Consider the following 26,373-nt stretch of genomic DNA (forward strand, 5'->3'; position numbering starts at 1 on the left):
ACAGTTTTATGTCGATAATATGACAATTTAAAGGCAGTTCCACACTGCCTGATCTGCGGCTAGCTGTAACCCTCTAGTATATTTACTCTTTTCCACTGTCTGAGATGGCCCTGTTTCTTTGCTCCTCTCTTCTCAAACCTCGACATTCTTTACTTTCAGCAGATGTAGGGCTTTTCAGTTCACAGGGAGAATAGTTTCAATCAGATATCCACGTTGTCATCCTTACCCTCCCAGTCTCCCAATTCTCCTCTCACCTGCTTCCATTGATTCTCTGCCTGCCTCTTCAGTGGATGAACTCTCTGTGCTTCCAGCTATGGCCAGCCCTTCCCTCATGCCCTGGATCTACTCCCCTCCTCTACTCAAGGACCTGGCTCTGCAAGCTTTCCCTCTATCCCCTGCATCATCACATTTCCCCTCAACTGGATTATTCCCACCAGCATACAAGTATCCCAAAATAAAGCAAATAAAATCTGCTGTTTATTTGACTCCTCATCTGTTTCGAGTTATTGCCCCTTTGCTCTGGCATCCTCTATAGAAATTCCGCAAGCACTGTTTATCCCTGCTGTCTCTACTTTCTCACCTCTCTCTCAAGCTCACCCCAATTAGGCTTGTATCCCTTTTGGTCCACCAAACCTGCTCTTGGCGAAGTCCACCAATGATCTCAGTACTGCCAAATCCAATAGCCAATTCTCCGTCTTTTATTTAAAAGCCACATATAGTCTTCTCTTAATGTCAATGTCAGATTCTGTCTTGGGCATTTTATCTCAGCAATGTTTTCTCTATACTTTGCACAGCTCCTAGAAAGGTGACTCTAGACTATAAACTGCCTGAGAGCACAGATTACTTTCAATCCTCTGCTCTGGTATAGTGCTATCACTTCAACACCTCGACCAGAGCAAAACACATGAGAAGAACTGAATAAATATGAATGAATGAATGAATGAACAAATGAATGAATGAATATACAGCACAACACAGTCTCAGGTCTGAGGTGAATATGGGCTGATGTACGGCTGAGTATCATTATTCATGATTGTTATGCTCTATACAGTCTCCACAAACAATGAATTAGTGGATATTGAGCCATAGCTACTAGAAGAAATATAGGGTTAGGTTTCTATGAGCTTCTGTTCACAACATTTATATCAACCAATTAACATATAACCTTGTTTTATGTCTGTTTCTGTGTAAATACCCCTTATTTAATATATATTGTTGATTCATTTATATCAAACTCATGGTTATCATTAGGCACATTACAACCTTCTGATGCTTAGAAATACTAGAAAGTACTTCGGCATTATACTTGGGAGCCATTCTAAATGTAGAAATCATCAACAAAAGGCACAAAAATGCAAAAACCATGGCACTAAATAGACAGTGCACAGGACGCTTGTTTGTAGCATGAGAGCCACAACAAGAAGGCAGAGTATCACCAGCTGGGGATGTGTGTGTTTGACCTCAGCTGGGGATGTGTGTGTTAAGTGACTCAAATGTTTGGCCACTCTGCTGTGCATGTCCATGAATGACTATGAAAGCACCATATTGATTTGGGGGTTACAAATAAATTTTAGTGAGTAGGAGAATTCACAAATAAGGAATCAACAAATAATGAGGATTGACTATATTTTCCTACCTTTCCGGGGCATGTGCAGTGCAGGCCAAAGGCTTCTCTCCTGGGTCAACCCATGGCTGTGTGGGCTGCACTGTGCAAGGGATCAGGTAGATGGTGTACTCTCCCGAGTAGTCCTTCCTGGAAACATGCAGAGCAGACTGTGATCATAGGGAACAACTGACAGGCTGCTGGCTTACCCAGAAAGACACGGCCTTCACTAAACAGTTTTCAGGTGGTATTTGTGTCCAGCATCTAAGAACCTTACAAATCTGCAAACACCATTTTTGGGAACTCATCTCCAATTATCCTAACCTTCAGAGGTGTTAAATGGAGCTACTTTCAAGTATTCAGGTCCTTCTCATGAGGAAAGCTAAGAAAGGCACACTACATATGAAAACGTAGAAGGCTCAGGTGATGACAGAACAGAATTGGTCATTTCCTCTGGATTTCATGAGACTTGTTTGACAATTTCTGTTTAGTGTTTCTTGTTGACAGATACCCTATTCAATGCATTCCCAAATGGAAAAGCTTTTATTTCTGAAGACGTGACAGTGTCAGGTGCTACTGTGACACAGGAGGAAGCAAATGCCTCAGGATTCCAGGACACCACTCCAGAGCATATGGAAGCAGCACCCTGCAGAACGCCCCTGCACCCGTTTCACTCACACTCAATTTGGAGATTCCCCTTTCAAACTCTATAGCCTCATCCCTTTATGAAGTCGAAGAACAAGATCACTTCTCATTAGAGACCACTCATGGGGACTTGGGGACTTCCCTGTTTATGCGGGGCCCAGGATTCTCCAGTTCATGACTCTGTGAGCAGGAAGCCTTTGGACCTCCCTCCTACTTCTTCTCCCATACTTCTCACTGGGTGGCAGCTCCAGCCCTGTCAGGTGGCCTGGAAGGCAGCCAAGCATTCAGAAGCTTCAGGAACCTTCTTCAAGGGCCTTGGGAGTCTGTCACCCATTGAATGGAGAGAGCAGGGCTGTGAATCTTCATGATAACTGTTTGTGAGGGATCTGTGAACAGTTCTCATAAATACTGTGCTTGTTTTGACCATTTTGGGATACTTATCTATTTATTAGTAAAGTGACAGCAAAGATTTGGTTAAAAACAATAATAAAACTTTTATGTCACATTCTGGGGTCAGTGTAGTGGACTGGCACAGGCTGAAAACTGGGAACCAGTAGAACTTCAGCTTGCCTCTGCCATGGCTGTATGATTTTAACAAACCATGCAGACTTTCAGGGCGTAAGCTCCTTCTACTCTTCTTTCTTTCTCTGCTGTTTACTCTCCTATTTTCTAAGCTCCTTCCTAATCTAAAAGTCTGTATGTCTGCAGTTTTCTATCAAATCTTGGATCAGCAGGAAATGAGACTTTGTATACCATATTTAAATTACATAGAAACTGACATCTATAATGTGGATAGTAATGCTTCATTAATACAAATATTCAAATAGGCAGAACAATCCATGCCTGGCCAGATCGTGTCTAGCTCTACTCAAACCCTGTAGGGGCTCTCCTTGCACTAGAGAGTAGAAGCCAGAGGCCGAACACTGGTTTACAGAGCCCCACCCTGTGACCCTACCCTGACTTCTTACTTCTTTAGCATTATTGTCTATTACTCTCTTCCCTGCTCACTTCATGCCAACCATATGGGCATCCTTGTTCTCCAAGCATGCCCAAATGTTGCCATTTTAGGAACTTTACCAGGAACCCTGTTCTCCATGTTTCTGCATAGCCAACTCCCTCACCTCCTTCAAGTCTTTGCTCAAATAAGGTCTACTGGGAACATTCTAATTAAAATTATAATGTTTCTCCATTCCCGCTTCCCCTTACCCTGCTCCATACCTTTCATTTTCCCATAGTGCATATCACCTTCTGACATATGTTATACTTTGCTTATTGTGTCTACTGCTTTGTGTCTCCTTACTTTAAGTCCTATACTTAGGGATCTTTATTTTGTTTACCAATATATTCAAGGTACCTAGAACCTTCTCTGACACACAGTAAACATTCCATAAATACTTGTTGAACAAGCGAATGCAAGACAAATAGCATAGCCTCCCAAGCCTTCGGTCCTACTTTTCCCCATTCCTAAATACTACTTAGGTCCATTTCCTCACTATCCCTTCAAACATGCCAAACACAGTCTTAGGTACATATCTTTAATCCTGCAGCTCTTTTCATCTCCTTACTAGAATCTAAGCATTTCCCATATCACAACATGGACCATAAGTTGTCTCACCTCTTTCAGGAATCCTTATACAACTCCCCAGCCTCTGGCTCTCTCTTCCCTGAACTATGGTCTTCATATTATCCTGTATCTCGCACAGTGTGCTTAGCATGGAGTGCTTGGTGGGGTTCTTCATTTTGTCATTTATCTATGCATTTTGTCTCTTCACCTCAAAGGTAAGCTGCTAAAAGGTGCTTGCTCAGAACCTACCACATGCTAAAACCTGTGGTTCTGGGGATTTAAGATGAATCATATGTGTCTTCTACTCTGGAGAAGCTCATAATCCAGTGAAAATCTGGGACCAGCAGATAGACCATCATAAGATAATGAGATGTGTTACAGCAGAAGCTGCAACAGAGTAGGAACCAGGAGGAGGGAGCTGCTAGTACTGTATGGGAAGCCAGGGAAGTTGTCACAAAGGGGTCAGTATTTGAGCTGGGCTCGGTCTCAGAGGAGTTAGTTATACAAGGGGAAAAGAGGAAGAAGGCCTAAGGGAATTGCAAAAGCATGGAGGTATGGATGGGCTGGTGGGTTCAGGGATTGGTGAGATATCTAATGTGGCTAAAAGCCTGGGTTTGAGATAAAACTAGAGGGGAGGCTGGGCCTTGGATGCTGCAGAAGGAGGGTGGGCTTCATTCAAGTGGCAATGAAGATGTCAGCAGAGTACTTAAAGGAAGACAGTTTCCCTGTCTGTAAACTGGGACAAAGTACATGAAGCACAGTCCTTGAAGGTTATTATACATCGATTTCAAAAGAATCACTATACAACAAAAAATCTGATATAAGATCAAAAATTTTAAGTTAAGAAAAAATTTTTTTGAAAATGATTCTCAAGACAATTTGAAGTAAGATTTTAATGCTAAATATGGCTCTTACTCTCATTATCTACAAAATGGGGATAAAATATTTATGATAGATTCCTGGTTGCCCACTTATCCTTTTTATAGTGGTTTTAATTTTGTTTTTTTCCATTCTTCCCTTTTCTAAATGGCGGATATTTTACTATTTGTTAAATTCCTATTCTACCTCTATACTAGGTGTGTGAGAGGAATAAATCTTGTAAAAGACACATGGACTTAATCAGAGATACTATATTTTTTACAGGTTGTTGTAATTGAAATGAAATTTATTTATTCGATAAAGATTTTAGTTAGACACATTTCCTGACTTCCCTTCTAGGCAGGTGTGCCATGTGACTAAGTTCCCCACCATAGGATGTGGGTGGAAGTGATGTGTGCCCCTTCTGGTCTCACTCTTGGAATAAGTGTGAGCACTTCTTATTTATATATCAGAAGTTGATCTGAGCAAGATTTGTTTCTTTCTTTATTTGCTAGAGTGTCATTTCTTTTAATTAATTCATTAATTTTTTTTTTTTTAAGAGATAGGATCGCTTTCTGTTGCCCAGGCTGGAGTGCAGTGGCTATTTGCAGGTGCGATCATGGCTCACCGCAACTTTGCACTCCTGAGCTCAAGCGATCTTCCTGAGTAGCTGGGCTACCAGCTAAAACCACCACTCCCAGCTGAGGTTTATTCCTATCAATTCCCCTTTTAAAATAAAAGTCTAGCCTTCAGATAAAAGCACTATTTCTCAAGCTCCTGAAAGAAATGGAAAACCACTCAGCTCTACCCATGGAGGACTCCATCACCGTATTTACCTGTTATAAGAGCTTGTGGCTCTCCAGAGTTGATGTGGAGAATCAAAAGTCTGAGCACTCCATAACAGCTGCAAGTCAAATTCAATTCCTCCTAGGTGGTCTGGAGTCAATATGAAAGATTTCACATCCGGAAGAGTGTGGTGCTCCATCACAAACTGTCCTATTTGAAGGGGAAACACATGCACTTATCGTACTTGTTGTAGAGCTTGAGTTTGATTGTACTTGTGGTAGAGCCCCACAAAAGCCTGAGAACTGAATTAATGTTCTTCTCTCAAACAACTAAGGTTAGCCCATTTTACCCCTTAGAATACATTCCACACTGGTGGGGATAGCATGGCATCTCACCCCAGCCCATTGTTCTACTTGTGATGGTCCTCATAGTCATATGTATTTATTTATAAACAATAGGAATAATCCTTGTGGAAATGGTGCTAATGAATATATTCACAGTAATAGGGGTCTTTATGTGACAATGAACACTCAATATACATAGCTTTAAATTCTAACCAACATGTTTCTTGGAGGTAGAAAAGTCTCATAGTTTATAAATAGAAATTTCAGCATCAGATAAAAGTCACATTTAGGGCCATTCAAGTCCTTGGTAGAAGAGGATAATTATAAACATCATTAAAAGGGTAAATGCTATCAGCAAGATACCTCCACTCTTTAAAACTGCACTGAAATAGTGTTGCAAATAAATAAAAGTAGGGGGAATATTTTAGATTGAAAGAAACTAAAGCAATATAACAATCACAATGTAACATATGAATCATAACTGGAACTTCTTTCTTTTCATGTAAGCAGTTATAAAATAAACAAATATAAAAATAAGTGGAAAAGATGTTTGTGGAACAATAAAGGAAATATGAATAGAGACTGGATATTACTGAATCAATGCTAAATATCTTAGAAGTGATCATGATGTTGTGACTGTATAAGAGAATGTCCTTATTCTTAGGAGATGTCAACTGAAGTATTTTGGGTAACTTGACACGAAGTCTGCAACTTGTTTCTGAATGGTGTGACAAAAAAAGGTATGTATGCGTGTATGTGCACATGGATGTATAGCAAAATGTTAATCATTGTTGACTGTTTTTTATTGTTCTATTCTTTCGACTTTCTGTATGTGTGAAATGTTTCTTAATGAAAAGTTGGGAAAAAAATGGCATTGATATTACCTCTGAATTTGGCATGGGTCTTGAATTCAATGACAAGACGGCCATCCTCTCGAATGTAGATTCTTATTATCTGAAGCCTTGCAGAGAGCACACTGTCTGTCTGGATTCCTGGGCAGGAAAGCAGAGAGAAAATGTTAGGGCATGGAAAATTCCTCCCTGACAGCAACCACGTATAAGTTATCCCAAGGACACCTCCAGGTAGAGCTGCATATTTATTTGAATGTAACAAGATAACATTTATATATCTATAGAAACATATGCCAATTAAAATTGTATGACAGTTCATTTCACTTGGTTCTTTTTTTTTTTCCTTGTAACGGTTCCACAGTTCTCGAAATAGACTCTTCAAACCTGTAAATTCCACTTAGCCCAGATGCAGGGTTCAGCAAAAAAACGAATCGTAAAACTTCTTGCTATCAAACTTTATACCAGGGTATGGTTACAGCACATCTGCTTCCTACTATATTTTCTTTTCCTCACCAAGATACCTTTCTGGACTTAACAGAGGTATAAACAAAGTCCTGGTGGCTACATTTAGTACTCAAACCAAAGGAGAATTAAAGGCAAGCTTGTAGAAAGCCAGCATGACACAAGAAAGCTGTGGCTTTAATAAAGGAAACTGCAGTCATGGTCCCCAGTGAGTTCACAATGACCAAAACCAAAGGGTAACGTAAGGAGGAGAAACATGAAGTTGAACAAGACAAAACAAAAACAAGAGCTCAAGAGATTATCTGACCCAGAGTGGGAAAGCTGCCTGAAGTTATTTTCCCATGAGAAATACAAAGCAAAAACTGATTTGAGCCTAAGCCATTTCATAGAAGAAAGGACTACACTGCCAGCCCTCTGTATCTGATCTGTTCTACATCATGGATTCTGCATCTGTGGATTCACCCAACCTCAAATTGAAAATATTAGAATAAAAATGCATCTGCACTAAACATATAGATTTGTTTTTCTTGTCATTATTTCCTAAACAATATAGTATATAGTTGTTATATATATAGTATACATATGTAAAACAATATAGTATATAGTTGTTATACCTAAACAATATAGTGTAACAACTATTTATATAGCATATACATTGTATTAGGTATTATAAGTAATCTAGAGATGATTTAAAGCATAAGGGAATATATGTATAGGTTATATGTAAATACTACACCATTTTATATGAGGGATTTGAGCATCCTCAGATCTTGGTGTCTGCGGGAGGTCCTGGAACCAAACCCTAACAGATATGAATGATGACTGTACTTTCAATTAGTAGAGATGAAGCTTTCTCAAAAGAAAACTCTTGTATTTTTTTTTTTTAGTATGTTTGCCTCAGATAAAGCACATCACCCCTGGAGAGGAAAAGAGGGAGGACGGGAGCAGTAGAATTTAGGGGAAATGGGTTTGGGGAAATAGGTTTGGGGTAGTGTGTGAAGTACAGGACACTAAAAATGAGAAAACAAACAAACAAACAAGAAAACCAAAAATAACCAAGAACCACTGGAGATAGTGGAGGAGAAAATTGGGGAGTTTTAAGGAGCATCTATGTGGAAGCAGTAGGAGGAGGTGGGTGGGGAAACTGGGTGGGGGTGCGGTGTGGGCTCCCAGCTGAAGGGCTGCCTCCCACTTAGTTCTTGGGGGCTCCTCCCAGAGAGGACAGGAAGGGGGATGAGCCTGAGGGAAAGGTCATTTTGAACATTCAGCGTCACAGCCCTTGACTTCAGAAGGTTAAAATTCCTTCTTTGGAGGATGCAATTAAAGAGCTGATGCTTTGCCAAATGAATAAATTGGGCTACTTGACATAAATATTTCAAGTGCTCTTGACACATTTTTCCATTTCCATGCATCTGACTTGAAGATCCTTTTGCTTTGTAAAAAACATGAACCACACCATTTTTCACTAGGAGAAAATGAAGATTATTTGGGTTATACTCCAAAAGAACACACACCCCTCTGAATCCCTCATGGGCAGTAGAGGACTCATCTGTCACTTGCTATCTTCTACTCTGGGACCTTAGCTATCTAGACTGAGATCTTCCAGCATCAGGACAGAAGGACATCATTCTTTTCAGGAACCCCAGATCTTCACTTTCCAGACTTGAGGTGGCCCCACTTTGTCTATGGGATAACAGGATGAGAAAAGCAGCTACTGTTAAAAGTCACTACTCTTCTTTTAATATTGTTTGAGTGAAGCCCTAACTAAACGGATAGCTAAGGCGTCAATGGGCATACCTGTTCTCCAGAGAACAGTGTCATAGAAGAAAGAAAACTCCATCTCGGTGTGGTGCTCCAAGGAGGCCCAGCCCCTGGGGGCCGTCACATAGATGTAGGACACATACAGAGGCACGTGCACTGTCAAGAAGGACTGAGCAGAGTCCCTCACCTGCCGAGGAAGCGGTAAGCACACAGAGTTATTTCTCCCCTGATATGAAAAGGCACACTATCACCACATCTTGGTTCCACTTTCATTCACCCATGTAGTCGCACACTTATTCAATAATTATTAAGCAAGTGCCCATGATTGCAATTACTAATTAAAAAAAATAAAGGAAGTAATGGAATAGAAAGTGGCCAGAATGCTTCTTTAGACAGGGTCATGTGCAGAGGCTTCTGTAAGGAGGTGACATTTGAACAAAAATACTTTTGAAGTGGGAGAATGAGCTGTGTTCAGTTGCCAGAAGATTTGGCTGAAATTTTAGAATATCACATTTATTCCCAAGGATCAACCCGGTGGATGTGGGATCTACCATTCAGTACAAACTCCCTGTGTTGATTTGCCAGTGACCCGTAGGAGAGCCCAAGTCAACCATCATCAGGAAGATGCCCACATCCGGACGCCTGGGAGGAACCTGTGCCTAATTCAGGATGTTTTAGTGAGTGCTCTAATCTCCTGCTCCAGGAACAAAGGGCCCGAGCATTGAAATCATATCTAGGAAGCTCACCAATGGACAGCTCAGAGCTGCACGTACTTCAGTAATTTCCTGTCCCATGCAGCGCTTTGGAAAGAGTTTTGAAAAGGCAGCACATCACACTTTCAAGAGAACATTCCTTCTAAGGAGATTGTTTCCCTGCTTTTAATTTGGCCCGATCATTTTTATTTTACTACGTAATGAACAAAACTGGATGGAAAGGTAACAGAATGGTAGCAGAAGCTTTTATAGTGAAGATAGCTGTATATGTGTGTGTGAGTAGGGAGTTGGTTTACACATTTTAAAAATATTTTTATACTTTCTTCCATAAATATATATATTTATAACAAAAAAACTTAGTTTAAAACAATTTTATTTTATCATTGGCTAATTACTACAATATACTATGGGACTTATATTTTTCTTTTGTTTGAAAATACAGTATAGCCGGGCGCGGTGGCTCACGCCTGTAATCCCAGCACTTTGGGAGGCCGAGACGGGCGGATCACGAGGTCAGGAGATCGAGACCATCCTGGCTACCCCTGTGAAACCCCATCTCTACTAAAAATACAAAAAATTAGCCGGGCGCGGTGGCGGGCGCCTGTAGTCCCAGCTACACGGGAGGCTGAGGCAGGAGAATGGCGTGAACCAGGGGGGCGGAGCTTGCAGTGAGTGGAGATTGAGCCACTGCACTCCAACCTGGGTGACAGAGCGAGACTCCGTTTCAAAAAAAAAAAAAAAAAAAAAAAGAAAATACAGTATAAAGTGTTTCTATGGGTAATTAAGGAAAAAACCAAATGCTTTAATATTTTTCTAAAGTTTTTTTTTTTTAATATTCAAAGTTGTCAGGGATTTAAAATTTGATGTCAGCTTTCTCAAAAGACTCAACTAACTCCACACTCATTGAAAAATTCCACTTTGACATGCCTTACTTTGTTTGTTTTTCAAGAGATGGGGTCTCTCTCTGTAGCCCAGGCTGGAGTGCAGCGACTCTATCATAGCTCACTGCAGCTTCAACTTCCTGGGCTCCAGTGTTCCTCCGGCCTCAGCCTCCCAAAGTCCTGAGACTACAGGTGTGAGTCACTGTTCCTGGCCCTTTTATTTCCTTTTTAAAGAAAATTTCCAGATTTTATTTGGACCTTGTACCATGTTCTGTCCCTTATACACAGGTTTTGCTAAATACACCTGCTCCAATCACACTATCGGAACTTCAATAAACTCTAGCTGATTGGCAAAATTAATTTTCCCTTGTTTGTTTTTGTTTATCCTCCTTTAGCCCTCATGATATTACTTACCTTTAAAAAGAAAAAAAAACCCGGCCGGGCGCGGTGGCTCAAGCCTGTAATCCCAGCACTTTGGGAGGCCGAGGTGGGTGGATCACGAGGTCAGGAGATCGAGACCATCCTGGCTAACACGGTGAAACCCCGTCTCTACTAAAAATACAAAAAACTAGCTGGGCGTGGTGGCGGGCGCCTGTAGTCCCAGCTACTTGGGAGGCTGAGGCGGGAGAATGGCGTGAACCCGGGAGGCGGGGCTTGCAGTGAGCCGAGATCAGGCCACTGCACTCCAGCCTGGGAGACACAGCGAGACGCCATCTCAAAAAAAAAAAAAAAAAAAACCCAACAAATATTTACTGCATGCCTATTCTATGCCAGGCACACTGTGAAAGGCACCCTCTCATGCTGAGATTATTAGTACAATTTCAGATGAGGTTCAGAGAGGTTATGTCTTGTCCAAGTCTGCTGATTTAATAGCAAAAGGTACCAACTAGGCCTTAGTGCTAATTTCTATATTCTTCCTACCATATGTCAGTAATTTCAATTATTTTCAAAGAAATAGACAACAAAATACTTCTGTGTATATATTTTTTCTGTGTCGGTTTAAAAGTGAGATATATACATATAAGAAATCCTTGTCTTTGAGGTTTTTAAGCATATTCTGAACAAAAATATTCAAACATGTAATTACAGCAAAAGCATAAAGAACAGAGAATACTAAATTTTGAGAAGCCAGGAAAAAAACAAATCACTTAGGTTTGCATTTTCCAAAGTGAAAGGTTATGCAACCGGAGAAATGGAAAACCTATGAATGCCTTAAAATTCTCTTCAGTAGATGGCAGTAGTGCATACAAAATGAGAGGAAACCAGGCTGAGACGCACCACAAAGAAAACGACACATTTTAATCAAAGACACTTTCTCTAAATGATTACTCTAAATCCCTCTATAATTTCTCTCCTTCAGTGAGGATAAACCTGATTTGAAATGAAGAATAAACCTGATTTGAAATGAAGAACAAACATCTGACTAGTTTTCAGCTCATTGAGATAACTGCTCAAAACTGGATAGAACCTGTTTTAGAATTAATTTTCCCATGAGGACAGATTAGCCTAGTCTCACTGGCCCTTTGATATAACTGCCCTTCTCTGACTATGACTTCTTGCTATAAATTTTTCAATTGTCACTAATTGATATGGTTAGGCTTTCTGTCCCCACCCAAATCTCACCTTGAATTGTAATCCCCCTAATCTCTCCATGTCAAGGGAGGAACCAGGTGAGAGGTGATAGGATCATGGTTTCCCTCATGCTGTTCTTGTGATAGTGAGTGAGTTCTCATGAGATCTGATGGTTTTACAAGGCAGTTTTCCCTGCTCTTGCTTGCTCTCTCTCGCCTGCCACCATGTAAGACATGTCTGCTTCCCCTTCCCCTATAAGTTTCCTGAGGCCTCTCTAGCCATGTGGAACTGTGAGTCAATTAAACCTCTTTTCTTTATAGATTACCAGTCTCTGGTATGTCTTTATGGTAGTGTGAGAATAGATTAATACACTAATGTTTAATGGTAATATATATTTTAGAAAGTGTCTATTTTTGTAGGGGCTTGCAGTTTGGAATAGGTGTGAAACCAAAATATTTTAAGCAATTATCTTTCCACAATGCACAGGACAACAGTGCTCTTCTTGTCTTCTGAAAGACAGGTTGTGTCATCTGACACATTTTCCCAGGTGGGGAAGAGAATACATCAATGTAGTAATAATGTAAATATTTTTGGCTTTCCAAAATATATGCATTATAAATATAAAATTATATATGCCTAGAGAAGTAAATATTGGATTTTTATATAAGTGAGTATGCCAGACAGTAAGTTTTTTCCACATTAACTTGATTTAGAGGACTTTTGGGGCCTTCTCTAGCTTCAGTGCTGCCAAGATCTTGCTTGAGGGACTTATAAAGAAGACTCCGTTAGTTGGTTGGCCCAGTTCTGGAGGCAAAGTGCTACCTGAAGTGCTTCAGGAACAAACAAGGCTGACCATGGCACCCATATGCAGAGTCCTCAGACAAGCCCCAGGGCACCCACCTGGAAGTCGGCGGTTACAGAGCCCCCACAGACGTCAATCAGCTCAGTCATGTCGTAATAAGCATCAAAGGTCCACACGCAGCTCTTCAGATTCAGGTGTTTGTAGAGCTGGATGGTCTTTGGCTCTCGCACGCTGGGGTCAAACTGGAAGGGGCGATCATAGCCAGGCCCCAGGGCGGTGCTGTCATAGACCACATCATCCAGGAACCCTGCCTCTGCCGGGGAGGGAAGAACAAGGAATGATAATTTGGTTTGCGGACGCCAAGGAGCAGGGTGGGGCGAAGAGCTCACCCTTTCACACTAAAAGCACTTTCAGTCACCTAAGACCCTACTAACAAAGCAACCCAGGGCTCCCAATGTGCAGGGAGAATGTGAGGGATCTTGGAAAGTGTTTGCTAACTGCTGTTGCCACATGTTGAATGGAGGACTCCACCTCTAAGAGACCACAGGAACCATGGAGGAAAAGGTGAGCAAATGATACCATGAATGAAGGCGGCAGAACTTGGAAAGGAAAACACTCTGAAGCTTTGCCTGCTACACCTGGCAAGTCTGGTCCTGTGCTTCATATATGTCCCCACCAGTCCTGAAGAAATGGATTTACTGTATGGCTCATTCATTGGGGAATTATTATTTTAAGAGTGATTTTTAAAATTTCTTTTTTGAGACCCCATCTCAAAAAAAAAAAAAAAAAAAAAAAAAAACCCCAGCATATCTACATCTGACTACTTCTTCTTGCTCATAGTTTCTGACCTCTTTGGGGGGAAAGTCTGAATTTTTTGTTAATAAGTAAATAGCTCACTAATGATGCCTGTAACTCTCACCTGTGACAGGTAAAAATTATTGAATCAAATGCTGCCAAGCACATGAATGGCTCTAAATTAAGGGAGAACTTTATATAGTAGGGAGCTGAATACAGATACAATTTTAGAATATTAGGGTTAAATTTTTGTGTTTTTTTTTGAGACAGAGTCTTGCTCTGTCACCCATGCTGGAGAGCAATAGTGCGAACTCGGCTCACTGCAACCTCCACCTCCTGGGTTCAAGCGATTCTCCTGTCTTAGCCTCCTGAGTATCTGTGATTACAGGTGCATGCCACCACACCTGGCTAATTTTTTGTGTTTTCAGTAGAGACAGGGTTTCACTGTGTTCCCCAGGTTGGTCTCAAACTCCTAAGCTCAGGCAATCTACTCGCCTTAGCCTCCCAAAGTGCTAGGATTACAGGCACGAGCCACTGCGCCTGGCCAGGTTAAAATTTTATAGTACTAAAAGCGACTGTAGTATTTTAGAAGGGTTGATAGCCGGGGGTAGTGGCTCAAGCCTGTAATCCCAGCACTTTGGGAGGCCGAGACGGGTGGATCACGAGGTCAGGAGATCGAGACCATCCTGGCTAACACGGTGAAACCCCATCTCTACTAAAAAAATACAAAAAAAACTAGCCAGGCGAGGTGGCGGGCGCCTGTAGTCCCAGCTACTAGGGAGGCTGAGGCAGGAGAATGGTGTAAACCCAGGAGGCGGAGCTTGCAGTGAGCTGAGATCCGGCCACTGCACTCCAGCCTGGGCGACAGAGCGAGCCTCCATCTCAAAAAAATAAAAATAAAAAAATAAAAAAAAATAAAAGGGTTGATAAATATCTTAGAATGCTTGACACCCAGCACCCAGCCCTCTGTCCCATGATGACTAGGTACTCAATTAACATGTCTTGAATTTAATTGCTTTTAAGTAGGAAAAGGTGCAAAGTTTAGTATTTAAACATAGTATGTCTCTTCCACTAGCTACAAATGTGGACCAATTAAACTTTCATATGTAGCTCAGTGATTTACAAATAATTTGTACTCAGCTAATTGCTACTGTATAAAGACCATCATGACCAAAAGTGATGCTTAATGAATATGAAAGAGAATATGAATGCATTTCTGTCTTCAAAAACACTATTAAATGATTCATCATTTGTGAAAGGAGGAAATATGCATGTAATGTGCACTTGCTAAGGTAAATGGAAATGGACAGAATTCTTTGTAAAGTCAAATGCTGTGGTGAACACAGAGATGTGCTGCCTCAGCTGTCAGCTCCTTCAGCTCTGCGTCAGCTACACATTAGCTCAGCCCAAGGTCATGCCCTTGCGGGGCAGCCTGCATCCAGTGACTAAGCTAGGTAGGCTATAAGGGTCTGGCTGTGTCAGCTGGAAGTAGGACGAGTCTCTCCAGAGCTCCCTGCCATGGCCGAGATGGCTTTTTCAGCCTGCATTGCAGCTTGACTTCCCCCTCTGCCCAATCCTGTTTTGCTCCTTCTCTTTCACAAGTATTGATCCCTAATAAATATCTTGTAACCCCAAACTCCATCTCAGCTCCTGCTTCTGGAGAACTCATCCTATAGCATCTTCACTTTAGCTTTTTAAAACAGGTTTTTGGAGCACCAATGTAAACATGCTCATTCTAAGGGAATGAAGACACTAAAACATACCATAGTAGGTGCTTTAAAAATGTCAATGCATTTAATCCTCATCTTGAGTGGTAACAAGTGTTATTCCCATGTTATAGATAACAGTGGCTCAGAAAGGTCAAACTATATTTGTTCAGTGGAATAAGGATCTGAACCGGTGTGATTCCAAAGTCCTTGTTTCTTTCTGTCCACTTCATTGTCTGAGCTAATGGAATGTGCATGTGTGCTAGGAAAGAAAACCACTAATGTGTGGATTCTGAGAACCAGAAAACATGAAAAGCAGTTCTCCTCACTCTGGCATATCCTGAAAGTCACTGCACTGGGCTAGCATGGAAAGACCAGTCCTAAACTTGTCAATCTCACCTGAGATGCCTCTCAGGTCATAGGTGGTCACTAAATTGGAGCAGACGTGCTGGTGTCTGTAGATGGACTCAGACAGTAGAAAATGCAAGTTGTGCAATGGCATGGTGGAGATAAGGGGCAGCATTCCATCCTGGTGTGGGATCTGCACCGAAATGTGGATTCTAGGGGGAAAAAGGGCAGAAATAAATGTTTAGCTGACTGCTATAAATGGTCAATAGGATATACTTCTTTCTCATCACCTAATTTGTCTTCACCAATGAACTACCATTTTTTTTCCTTCCTGAAGCTTTCCAGGTAGGATTTCTGTCTGAACAGGGGGTATACATATATAGATAGTATCATTGCTTCCCTCTAAGAGACCGGCCAGACACAGGACTGACAGTAATCTAGAATTATAGATTTTTTTTCTATACAAGAAAAGATAACATCACAACCACAAATTACTTTAAAGCTTTCCTTTGCTTTTTAATGGAAACTCTGTTTTTTCAGGAGCTGAAGCTGAGTGACTGTAGAGGGCCTGCTCCCCTGCTCTGTCACAGTGAATGTCTATGGAAGTTAGGTAAGCTTGACACTCACATTTCTTTAAGTATTTGAGTCAAAAATATATCGTTGAGCTTTTAAACTCTAAAACCAATTCCTCCACCCAGCCAAATCTGAGGAATTACAATGTGCAGCTACTCATACTGTCTCTCCTAACTGAAAACAGGCTTCTCTCTCCAGTCTCCCTGTAAGTCCTATCAGCAGCACGCGTCCAGCCCTGCCAGCCTCAGTCTGCAGTGTGCTGTTCCTTGATCTACATCCTCAGCTCTTAGGCAGCCTTTGGACCAGGAAATGTGCAACTTCTTTATATTGGCTACTATTTCTCGAATGTTTTCAGACTCTGTTTATGTTGCCTCCCCACCATGAGGGCACGGAGCATTTCCTTCACTTCTTTTGTTTCTCCAGAGCACATAGTATACAATTCTAAATAAGAAATGAGCTTAATAAACATTGGTTAAGACTGCGACACGACAGAACTGTACTTATGCATTGCATTTTTTGTCATTGTAGCAGTTTAAATTTTGAGCGTGTTTATTGACAGTGTGTTTTGAGTTTATATAGCTTGTCTCTTGAGCAAAGAGCCACATTTTTAAGAGGAATCAGAACCTTGGAAGTGAAGAGGAGGGCCTTTTTTCTAGGAAGGGATCACTAAGATACATTTTACCATGTCAGGAAAGAAAGAAGTGTGTGCATATTCATTCAAACATGTTTTATTCATATAAAGGAACTCATTTTTCTCAGTTTATGAGCAATGGAGTTGCTTATAAAGGCACACGTTTAAATACTATAGTGTTTAATAAATATGCATAGCATACACAAATTCTTTTTTGCTATGCAAAAATGAAAACATCCATTTCCCATCATGGTGGCACAGAAAAAAATTAAGTCCAATATATCCTAATTTCTACATTATTATTCATTTGTTCAGTAGATATTTAGGAGTGCCTCTTAGATGCCAAGAAGCACTGTACTGGGCAGAGGATACTCAAAATACAAACTCATGGTCTCTGGCCTTCAGGCCTTACCATCTACTAAAGGACAGAGAGAGTGAATGCTAATCATCTTCTAAAAGAAGCATATACAGGTGCCAGAGAAGCCAGAAGGGGAGGCCTCCAAATTAAATTAGGGGAGATGATGGAAATGTCCCTAGAAGAGATGCCATGCAGTAGGTATTGTAGGACAGTAGGGTTCCAGCCAGTGGAAGGGGGCTGGGGAGAGTTGAGGTAACAGTATGGCAGAGGTATGCAACCTGTAAGAGTTTGTAGCGCTTGGGAAGTTACTCATGATTCCCTGTGGTTGGACTGGCAGGTGAAACTGCGAAGGTGAGGGAAAGACTAGGAAGATAGGCAGGGGGCCCGAGCTTGAGGGATCTTCACAGATTTAAACTTTTACTGACACATTCATCATCACATTTTTATTGTGCAGAAGCATCACTTATTGATCATCCTGGGAAACACACAAAGGAGACCTGAGATTCACCTCAACCTACGCATGGTGGAAGGCACCACCTGCCTGACCTGTTCGGATGCTCCTTATGTTTGACATCGAGGTATTTCAAGGTTGCGATGAAGGACTGAGCCTGGAAGCCTCTGGATGTCCCAGCCACCACTGGTGTGTGGCAGATAGCACTGTCTGTTCCAATGGTAACAATGTTGCTCCTTAAGGGGGTCCCCACATGGCCCACCTTGTCCACAGCCTTGGCCACACAACGCACATGGAACCTCCGGCTGAAGTAAATGCTGTCCAGGACCTACCAGGGAGAATAAATCACCTCCAATGTGAGTACGCTACTTAAACAGCTCCTTATATGATCTGGTTCAAGGTAATCTGTAAAGGTCATCCATCCACCCATCCATTGATTGTTCCATCTAGTCATTCATTCATCACGTAAGTATTGACTTTTAACTATGAACCAGACACTCAAGACAGATCATTGAGTACTTATAGCCTAAGGGGGTAAGATAGTCAATGAATAATTAGACAGATGTGAACCCACAGATGAGTGATTTCCATTAATAGTATTGTTCTCTTTATATACTAGGCTCAGCAGAAGGATGACCCAAGTGTTATTCAGGCTTCCAGCAAGACTGGTTGGCCTCCAAGTCACTGTTGCTGAGAGCATAATGTCAGGAGACAGAGGAAACATTCTTCCTTCCCAGGAATTATCATGGTCTTTTTATCTTACTGCTATCCTCCCTCCATCCCATCTCCCTACCCAGTGACCACACACTGCAAGGGTTATAGTAACATGCAGACTTGAAGCTGAGAACTTGACCTCTGACACTTTCTAGCCTTTGAAGGTCTTTCCACAGATTCCTCCAAGTCCCTAAACATACAGAAGCCCTAAGAGTGCCTAACTCAATCTGTGCAGAGGCAATGTAGGGCACCAGGACTCTTTATGAAAATGTATGCATTTACATAGGGAAGTATATAACAAGAAAAATTAATCAGTAGTTCTGTGTGCCACAGACCTCCCACAAAGCAATCACACAAACTTAAAAATTTTACCCATGAAAATAATTTTCCCTGAAGTCCATTAAAAATTAAAGAAGATTTTTCCATTAAACTTTTTTTAAAATTAGCTGCCAATGCTTTACTTATTTATATATACATGAACTTAGTACAGAAGGGATTTGAAGCATCCTACAAGAATGCATATAATAGAATGGCATTAAATAAATAATTGAAGAAATCAAGACAAAGCAAAGGAATCTAGGGTAAAGGGTATTAGTCACAAATTCATTGCAAGAAGGAAACCTGAAGCATAAACTCATAAATTTATCTGTTAAAAATGTACATTTGGCTCCAACCAGATCAAACCTCCTTTACGGTTTTGTTGAAGAGAGAAATAGATACTTAAGAAACAACAAGCTGGTAAGTCTTGCCATGTTGATTTTTTAATAATAGAGAAGACTATTTAAATTTGAGCTAGGTTATGTTGCAAAAGAATTGCTCTTCGGGCCTTTCTGAACAAGCTGTGCCAAAGAGAGTGGGTATGAATGACCCTGCATTATCCAAAGCCTCCCATCTATGTCCAACAGCTTTCCTCTGCTATTATCCCATCCCAGTGAAGCTCTTACTACAGTGGGAATAAACTGTGGAATAAACAGGAAAATCTAGAGAAATTTGGTCTGAAAGATATCTCTGATGTCTAAAATCATTCAGTGATATGATATATCACTGATATAATTGTAGGCAAGAATTGTTGAATGCTTACCACACACCAGGTACTATACTAAGCCTGAATCTCAATGGCTTTCAGCTCACTTTTGGAATCAGTTCTGTCAGTGTGATGTGCAGGATCACTGTGGTGGACTGTTTGTTAAGGTTGGGAAAACATACTATCCATTGTTCTCTGATGGTGTCAGGGGTGTTGGTCTCTAAGCTTTTCGAGGACAGGAACTGCTGCACAATGTCTTTTCATGGCCTCCCATAAAGCTTTGTAAAGTGCTGATCATTCAGCAACCATTCTATTCTTTTATTTAATAACTGGTCCCCTCTATGTGCCATTGATGTGCTGGCCATTTTGGGCCACATTTCTACCGCATTATAGAAATGTGGTAGAAATTTGGTTCATGTCCGTAAGGAGTTTATGTGCTAATACTTATTGAACAATTGAAGATACGTTAATAGTAATAAACAGTGCCTACTTGGAGTTTTTCACTGACTTTGTCATTTATAGGTCACATTTTTCAATGACCTTGTAAAGTAGCTAAGCAGAAGAATTATTACTTTGCAGATCAGGAAACTGAGACTCAGAGAGATTAAGCAACCTCTTAACATTACTTAGTTTAACATAGGCAGCACCAGGATTTGCAAACAGGTCTTCTAACTAGCTTAGGTTTCTATTACAGCATATAATCTTTTCTTATGTATAAGGGTAAAAAGACTGTGCACCTGCTTATTTGTTTTATTCCAAATGCCATGCATGGACCATAAGGAATTTGATTATCTGAGTAACAAAGAACACCAGTTCTCACCCAGGGAGGGAGAACCAGGTCCAGACCCCCAGACCTACCATGTGGTTGACACTGGTGAATGGTGTGTTGTCGGTGATGGTTTCAAAGGGAGACCGGGCCCCATTGCCATCAGTGGGGGCAGCCACTTCCCAGCTGAACTGCACAGATGTCTGGTTGATGCCGGCCTCACTGCAGCGCTCCTTCATGACAGCATATCTAGGGAAATGAGGGTCACAGGGGGTGACACAGACCAGCGGGTAGCCTGGGGAGGGGGATTTCTTGACTCCTTCCTTGGTAACTTCTTCCACATGGTCATAGTCAGCAAGTGTGACTACCTGCGAAAGAGCAACAAAGCTTCAGTTCAGGTTGGGTATCAGCAAGATCAGAGAACTAAGGCCCCCTTCTTTAGAGATCCACAAGATCTCTTAGTGTCTAGGGATTCTTTAAAATATAACAGGAGAAGTTTTTATAATTGTTTGCCAGGCATCCTTAAAAGATACTGTAGATCTTTTTTTTTTTTTTGATACTGTAGATCTTTAGTGGTGGAGAAGATCCTTCTACTGGTTGGGCTAGAAGCTTTACTATACTTTTAATTTTATTCCTAAATCAGAGCCCTATCACTCATGTAAAAAAATACTCTGACTTTCCTGCACATTGGAACCAAAGCTGTGTAATGAATAACAGTTGCTAGTTTAAAGTTGCATTAAATAGTTGATGGTATATAGTAGAACATTTGGCAAAATAAGAGTACATCGAGGTGGTATATTTCTTCCATGGCCAAATAAGAGACACATTTGGAAATAATCGTCATTCTTTTCTAACATAGAGACTAGTTAGCAGAAGTTAGAAGACTTCTGATTGCTTCACAATTACGGGTTACACTTTCCTTGGCAACTTCTAGGTGTTTTCCTCTTAATTGTAAGGACAGTGCATTCATTCTATTCACCCCAAGTTAGGAAATCTGGTACTACCTTCCTGCAGGTACTGAATTCTATAAATATGGTGAGTAAGTGGGACAATAGATATGACGTAGTATTACGTTCTTACTCTTCTAAGTCCCATCAAAGAAATGAGAAGATCAATTGTATTATATTTTCTATCTTTATCAGACTAAGACACCAACAGGATTTGGTCTCACTTTTAGGTCAGAACAGGGTTTCTTACCCTCAACACTATTGACATTTGTGCCAAATAATTCCTTTTGTTGTTGGGCGCTGCCCTGTGCAGTATGGGATGTTTAGGAGTATCCCTGGCTTTTACCCACTAGATACTATTACTAGCACCTGGTGTGACGACTGTGACAACCAAAAATTTCTCTAGACATTGCTTAAATGTCCTCTGGAAGGGGGAGAATGAAAGGCAAGATGGCTCCTGGTTGCGAACCACTGTGTTAGAAGAATAAAGAAATAGAGTACTTCTCTCAAGTTCTCATCTACTAGTCACTGAGACGTAAAACAGCAATCCTTTGGGTCAAGCAACTCACAATGGGTGGTGCTGGCAATATGAGGCTCCCGGCTGCCTCCTGGTCTAGAATCGTCACTGTGGCAGTAGTCACATCCCCGAGAACTGCTTCCACTGGGTCATCTGGGCCAAGGACTAATGAGAAAGATTCATGCCATTCCCGGTCTTCATTGGACAGGATCTCAACTTTAAAAAAGATATGATCCACACCTTCAACAAGGACAGAACAAAAAGAGAGCAAAGGCTTCATTAGGAAACATACCCAAGAGAGTGCAGCTTGGCACTGCTGAGACATCATGTTAAAATATGTTCTTTCTTTTTAGCAGTGTTCTATAAATGCAGTGGCTGCTAATCACTTTAGCCCCATCTCAAGTGAGGAATCTTTTTTACAGACCAAATTCCACCTGTGGTAGAGGCTCAGTATTGCAGATTTACTGTTCAACACCATATGAGGATTAATGGCCCCTGCCTGACACTGGCTGGCAGTAATAAAAATCTATGATCCAAAATACACTTCACCCTGGTTATGAGTTTTTTTGCTTAATTTTTCTTTCCCCCTTACACTTTTGCATGAGCTCGTGTTTGGCTGTAAGGGCTTGCACATACAGATACCCTTCAAAGCTGTCTCCTGAGAAGCAATGGCTCAAGGTTATCTACTAAGCCAGGCTCCACAAAGATGGTAACATGGAGGGTGAGTGACCTGGAATGGGTGAGGGTTCAAGCCTTAAAGACCCACTTTGGGGGACCATTCCAAGATGGTTGAATAGGAACAGCTCCAGTCTGCAGCTCCCAGCGTGACTGACACGGAAGACAGGTGATTTCTTCATTTCCAGCTGAGGTACCTAGTTCATCTCATTGGGACTGGTTGGACAGTGGGTGCGGCCCATGGAGGCCGAACCGAATCAGGGCGGAGCATTGCCTCACCCGGGAAGTGCAAGAGGTCAGGGGATTTCCCTTTCCTAGTCAAGGGAAGCTGTGACAGACTGTACCTGGAAAAATGGGACACTGCCCAAATACTGCACTTTTCCCATGGTCTTAGCAACGGGCAGACCAGGGGATTCTCTCCCATGCCTGGCTTCGGGGGGGTCCCACACCCACGGAGCTTTGCTCACCGCTAGCGTAGCAGCCTGAGATTGACCTGCGAGGCTGTAGCCTGGTGGGGGGAGGGGCATCCACAATTGCTGAGGCTTGAGTAGGTAAACAAAGTGGCTGGGAAGCTCGAACTGGGCAGAGTCCACCACAGCTCAGGAAGGCCTACTGCCTCTATAGACTCCACCTCTGTGGGCAGGGCATAACTGAACAAAAGCCAGCAGAAATTTCTGCAGACTTAAACGTCCCTGTCTAACAGCTCTGAAGAGAGCAGTGGTTCTACCAGCATGGCATTTGAGCTCTGAGAACAGACAGACTGCCTCCTCAAGTGGGTCCCTGACTCCTGTGTAGCCTAACTGGGAGACACCTCCCAGTGGGGGCCGACAGACACCTCATATAGGCATGTTCCCCTCTGGGACGAAGCTTCCAGAAGAAGGATCAGGCAGCAATATTTGCTGTTCTGCAATATTTGCTTTTCTGCAGCCTCTGCTGGTGATACCCAGGCAAATAGGGTCTGGAGTGGACTTCCAGCAAATTCCAACAGACCTGCAGCTGAGGGACCTGACTATTAGAAGGAAAACTAACAAACAGAAAGGAATAGCAGCAACATCAACAAAAAAGACATCCACACCAAAACCCCATCTATGGGCACCAGCATCAAAGACCAAAGGTAGATAAAACCACAAAGATGGGGAGAAACCAGAACAGAAAAGTAGAAGATTCTAAAAACTAGAGTGCCTCTTCTCCTCCAAAGGATCTCAGCTCCTCATAAGTAATGGAAAAAAGCTGGATGGAGAATGACTTTGATTAGTTGACAGAAGTAGGTGTCAGAAGGTCGGTAATAACAAACTTCTCCGAGCTAAAGGAGCATGTTCTAACCCATCGCAAGGAAGTTAAAAACCTTGAAAAAAGGGTAGATGAATGGATAACTAGAATAAACAGTGTAGACCTGATGGAGCTGAAAATCATGGCACGAGAACTTCGTGATGCATGCACAAGCTTCAGTAGCTGATTTGATCAAGTGGGAGAAAGGATATCAGTGATTGAAGATCAAATTAATGAAATAAAGCGAGAAGACAAGTTTAGAGAAAAAAATATTAAAAAGAAATGAAGAACTCCTCCAAGAAATACAGAACTATGTGAAAAGACAAAATCTGCATTTGATTGGTGTACCTGAAAATGATGGGGAGAATAGAACCAAGTTGGAAAACACTCTTCAGGATATTATCCAGGATAACTTCCCCAACGTGGCAGGGCAGGCCAACATTTAAATTCACGAAATACAGAGACCACCACAAAGATACTCCTCAAGAAGAGCAACCCCAAAACACATAATTGTCAGATTCACCAAGGTTGAAATGAAGGAAAAAATGTTAAGGGCAGTCAGAGAGAAAGGTCAGGTTACCCACAAAGGGAAGCCCATCAGACTAACAGCAGATCTCTTGGCAGAAACCCTACAAACCACAAGAGACTGGGGGCCAATATTCAACATTCTTAAAGAAAAGAATTTTCAACCCATAATTTCATATCCAGCCAAAGCTAAGCTTCATAAGTGAAGGAGAAATAAAATCCTTTACAGACATGCAAATGCTGAGAGATTTTGTCACCACCAGGCCTGCCTTACAAGAGCTCCTGAAGGAAGCACTAAACATGGAAAGGAACAACTGGGACCAACTACTGCAAAAACATGATAAATTGTAAAGACCGTCAATGCTATGAAGAAACTGCATCAATTAATGGGCAAAATAACCAGCTAACATCATAATGAAAGGATCAAATTCACACATAACAATATTAACCTAAAATGTAAATGGGCTAAATGCCCCAATTAAAAGACACAGACTGGCAAATTGGATAAAGAGTCAAGACCCATCAGTGTGCTGTATTCAGGAGACCCATCTCATGTGCAGAGACACACATAGGCTCAAAACAAAGGGATGGAGGAAGATCCACCAATCAGAAGGAAAGCAAAAAAAAGAAGGGATTGCAATCCTAGTCTCTGATAAAACTGACTTTAAACCAACAGAGATCAAAAGAGACAACGAAGGCCACTACATAATGGTAAAGGGATCAATTCCACAAGAAGAGCTAACTATCCTAAATATATATATGCTCAATACAGGAGTACCCAGATTCATTCAAGCAAGTCCTTAGAGACCTGCAAAGAGACTTAGACTCCCACACAATAATAATGGGAGAATTTAACACCCCACTGTCAATATTAGACAGATCAACGAGACAGAAGGTTGATAAGGATATCTAGGACTTGAACTCAGCTCTGCAGCAAGCAGACCTAATAGACATTTACAGAACTCTCCACCCCAAATCAACAGAATATATATTCTTCTGCACCACATTGTATTTATTCTAAAATTGATCACATAATTGGAAGTAAAGCACTCCTCAGCAAATGTAAAAGAACAGAAATCACAACAAACTGTCTCTCAGACCACAGTGCAATCAAATTAGAACTCAGGATTAAGAAATTCACCAAAAACTACACAACTACATGGAAACTGAACAACCTGCTCCTGAATGACTACTAGGTAAATAACGAAATTAAGGCAGAAATAAAGATGTTATCTGAAACCAATGAGAACAAAGACACAATGTACCAGAATCTCTGGGACACATTTAAAGCAGTGTGTAGAGGGAAATTCACAGTACTAAATGCCCACAAGAGAAAGCAGGAAAGGTCTAAAATTGACACCCTAACATCGCAATTAAAAGGATGAAAGAAGCAAGAGCAAACAAATTCACAAGCCATCAGAAGGCAAGAAATAACTAAGATCAGAACAGAACTGAAGGAGATAGAGACACAAAAGACCCTTCAAACAAATCAAGGAACCCAGAAGTTGGTTTTTTGAAAAGATCAACAAAATGGATAGACCACTAGCAAGAAGAAAAGAGAGAAGAATCAAATAGATGCAATAAAAATGATAAAGGGAATATCACCACCAATCACCGATCTCACAGAAATACAAACTACCATCAGAGAATACTATAAACACCTCTACGCAAATAAACTAGAAAATCTAGAAGAAATGGATAAATTCCTGGACACATATACCCTCCAAAGACTAAACCAGGAAGAAGCTGAATCTCTGAATAGACCAATAACAGGCTCTGAAATCGAGGCAATAATTAATACGCTACCAGCCAAAAAAAGTCCAGGACCAGATGGATTCACATCTGAATTCTACCAGAGGTACAAAGAGGAGCTGGTACCAGTCCTTCTGAAATATTCCAAACAACAGAAAAAGAGGGAATCTTCCCTAACTCATTTTATGAGGCCAGCATCATCCTGATGCCAAAGCCTGGCAGAGACACAACAACAAAAGAGATTTTTAGACCAATATCCCTGATGAAAATGGATGCAAAAATCCTCAATAAAATACTGGCAAACCAAATCCAGTGCACATCGAAAAGCTTATCCACCACGATCAAGTTGGCTCCATCCCAGGGATGCAAGGCTGGTTCAACATACACAAATCAATAAAAGTAATCCATCATATAAACAGAACCAATGACAAAAACCACATGATTATCTCAATAGATGCAGAAAAGGCCTTCAATAAAATT

General features: G+C 41.3%; 1 protein-coding gene across 1 annotated transcript in view; it reads right to left on the reverse strand.

Moving 5' to 3' along the window:
• Positions 1-26,373, reverse strand: part of FRAS1 (Fraser extracellular matrix complex subunit 1) — a 464,327-nt gene that overhangs the window by 17,721 nt on the left and 420,233 nt on the right. Inside the window, exons 62-70 of the mRNA XM_025384816.1 lie at positions 21,725-21,912; positions 20,301-20,576; positions 17,800-18,032; positions 15,743-15,903; positions 12,941-13,155; positions 8,911-9,061; positions 6,685-6,792; positions 5,507-5,666; positions 1,637-1,753 (exon numbers count right to left, since the gene is read on the reverse strand). Coding sequence (XP_025240601.1) covers positions 1,637-1,753; positions 5,507-5,666; positions 6,685-6,792; positions 8,911-9,061; positions 12,941-13,155; positions 15,743-15,903; positions 17,800-18,032; positions 20,301-20,576; positions 21,725-21,912 — 1,609 coding nt within the window. The remainder of the gene's footprint in view (positions 1-1,636; positions 1,754-5,506; positions 5,667-6,684; positions 6,793-8,910; positions 9,062-12,940; positions 13,156-15,742; positions 15,904-17,799; positions 18,033-20,300; positions 20,577-21,724; positions 21,913-26,373) is intronic.

The sequence above is a fragment of the Theropithecus gelada genome, chromosome 5 (assembly GCF_003255815.1).
Source record: "Theropithecus gelada isolate Dixy chromosome 5, Tgel_1.0, whole genome shotgun sequence".
NCBI lineage: Eukaryota > Metazoa > Chordata > Mammalia > Primates > Cercopithecidae > Theropithecus > Theropithecus gelada.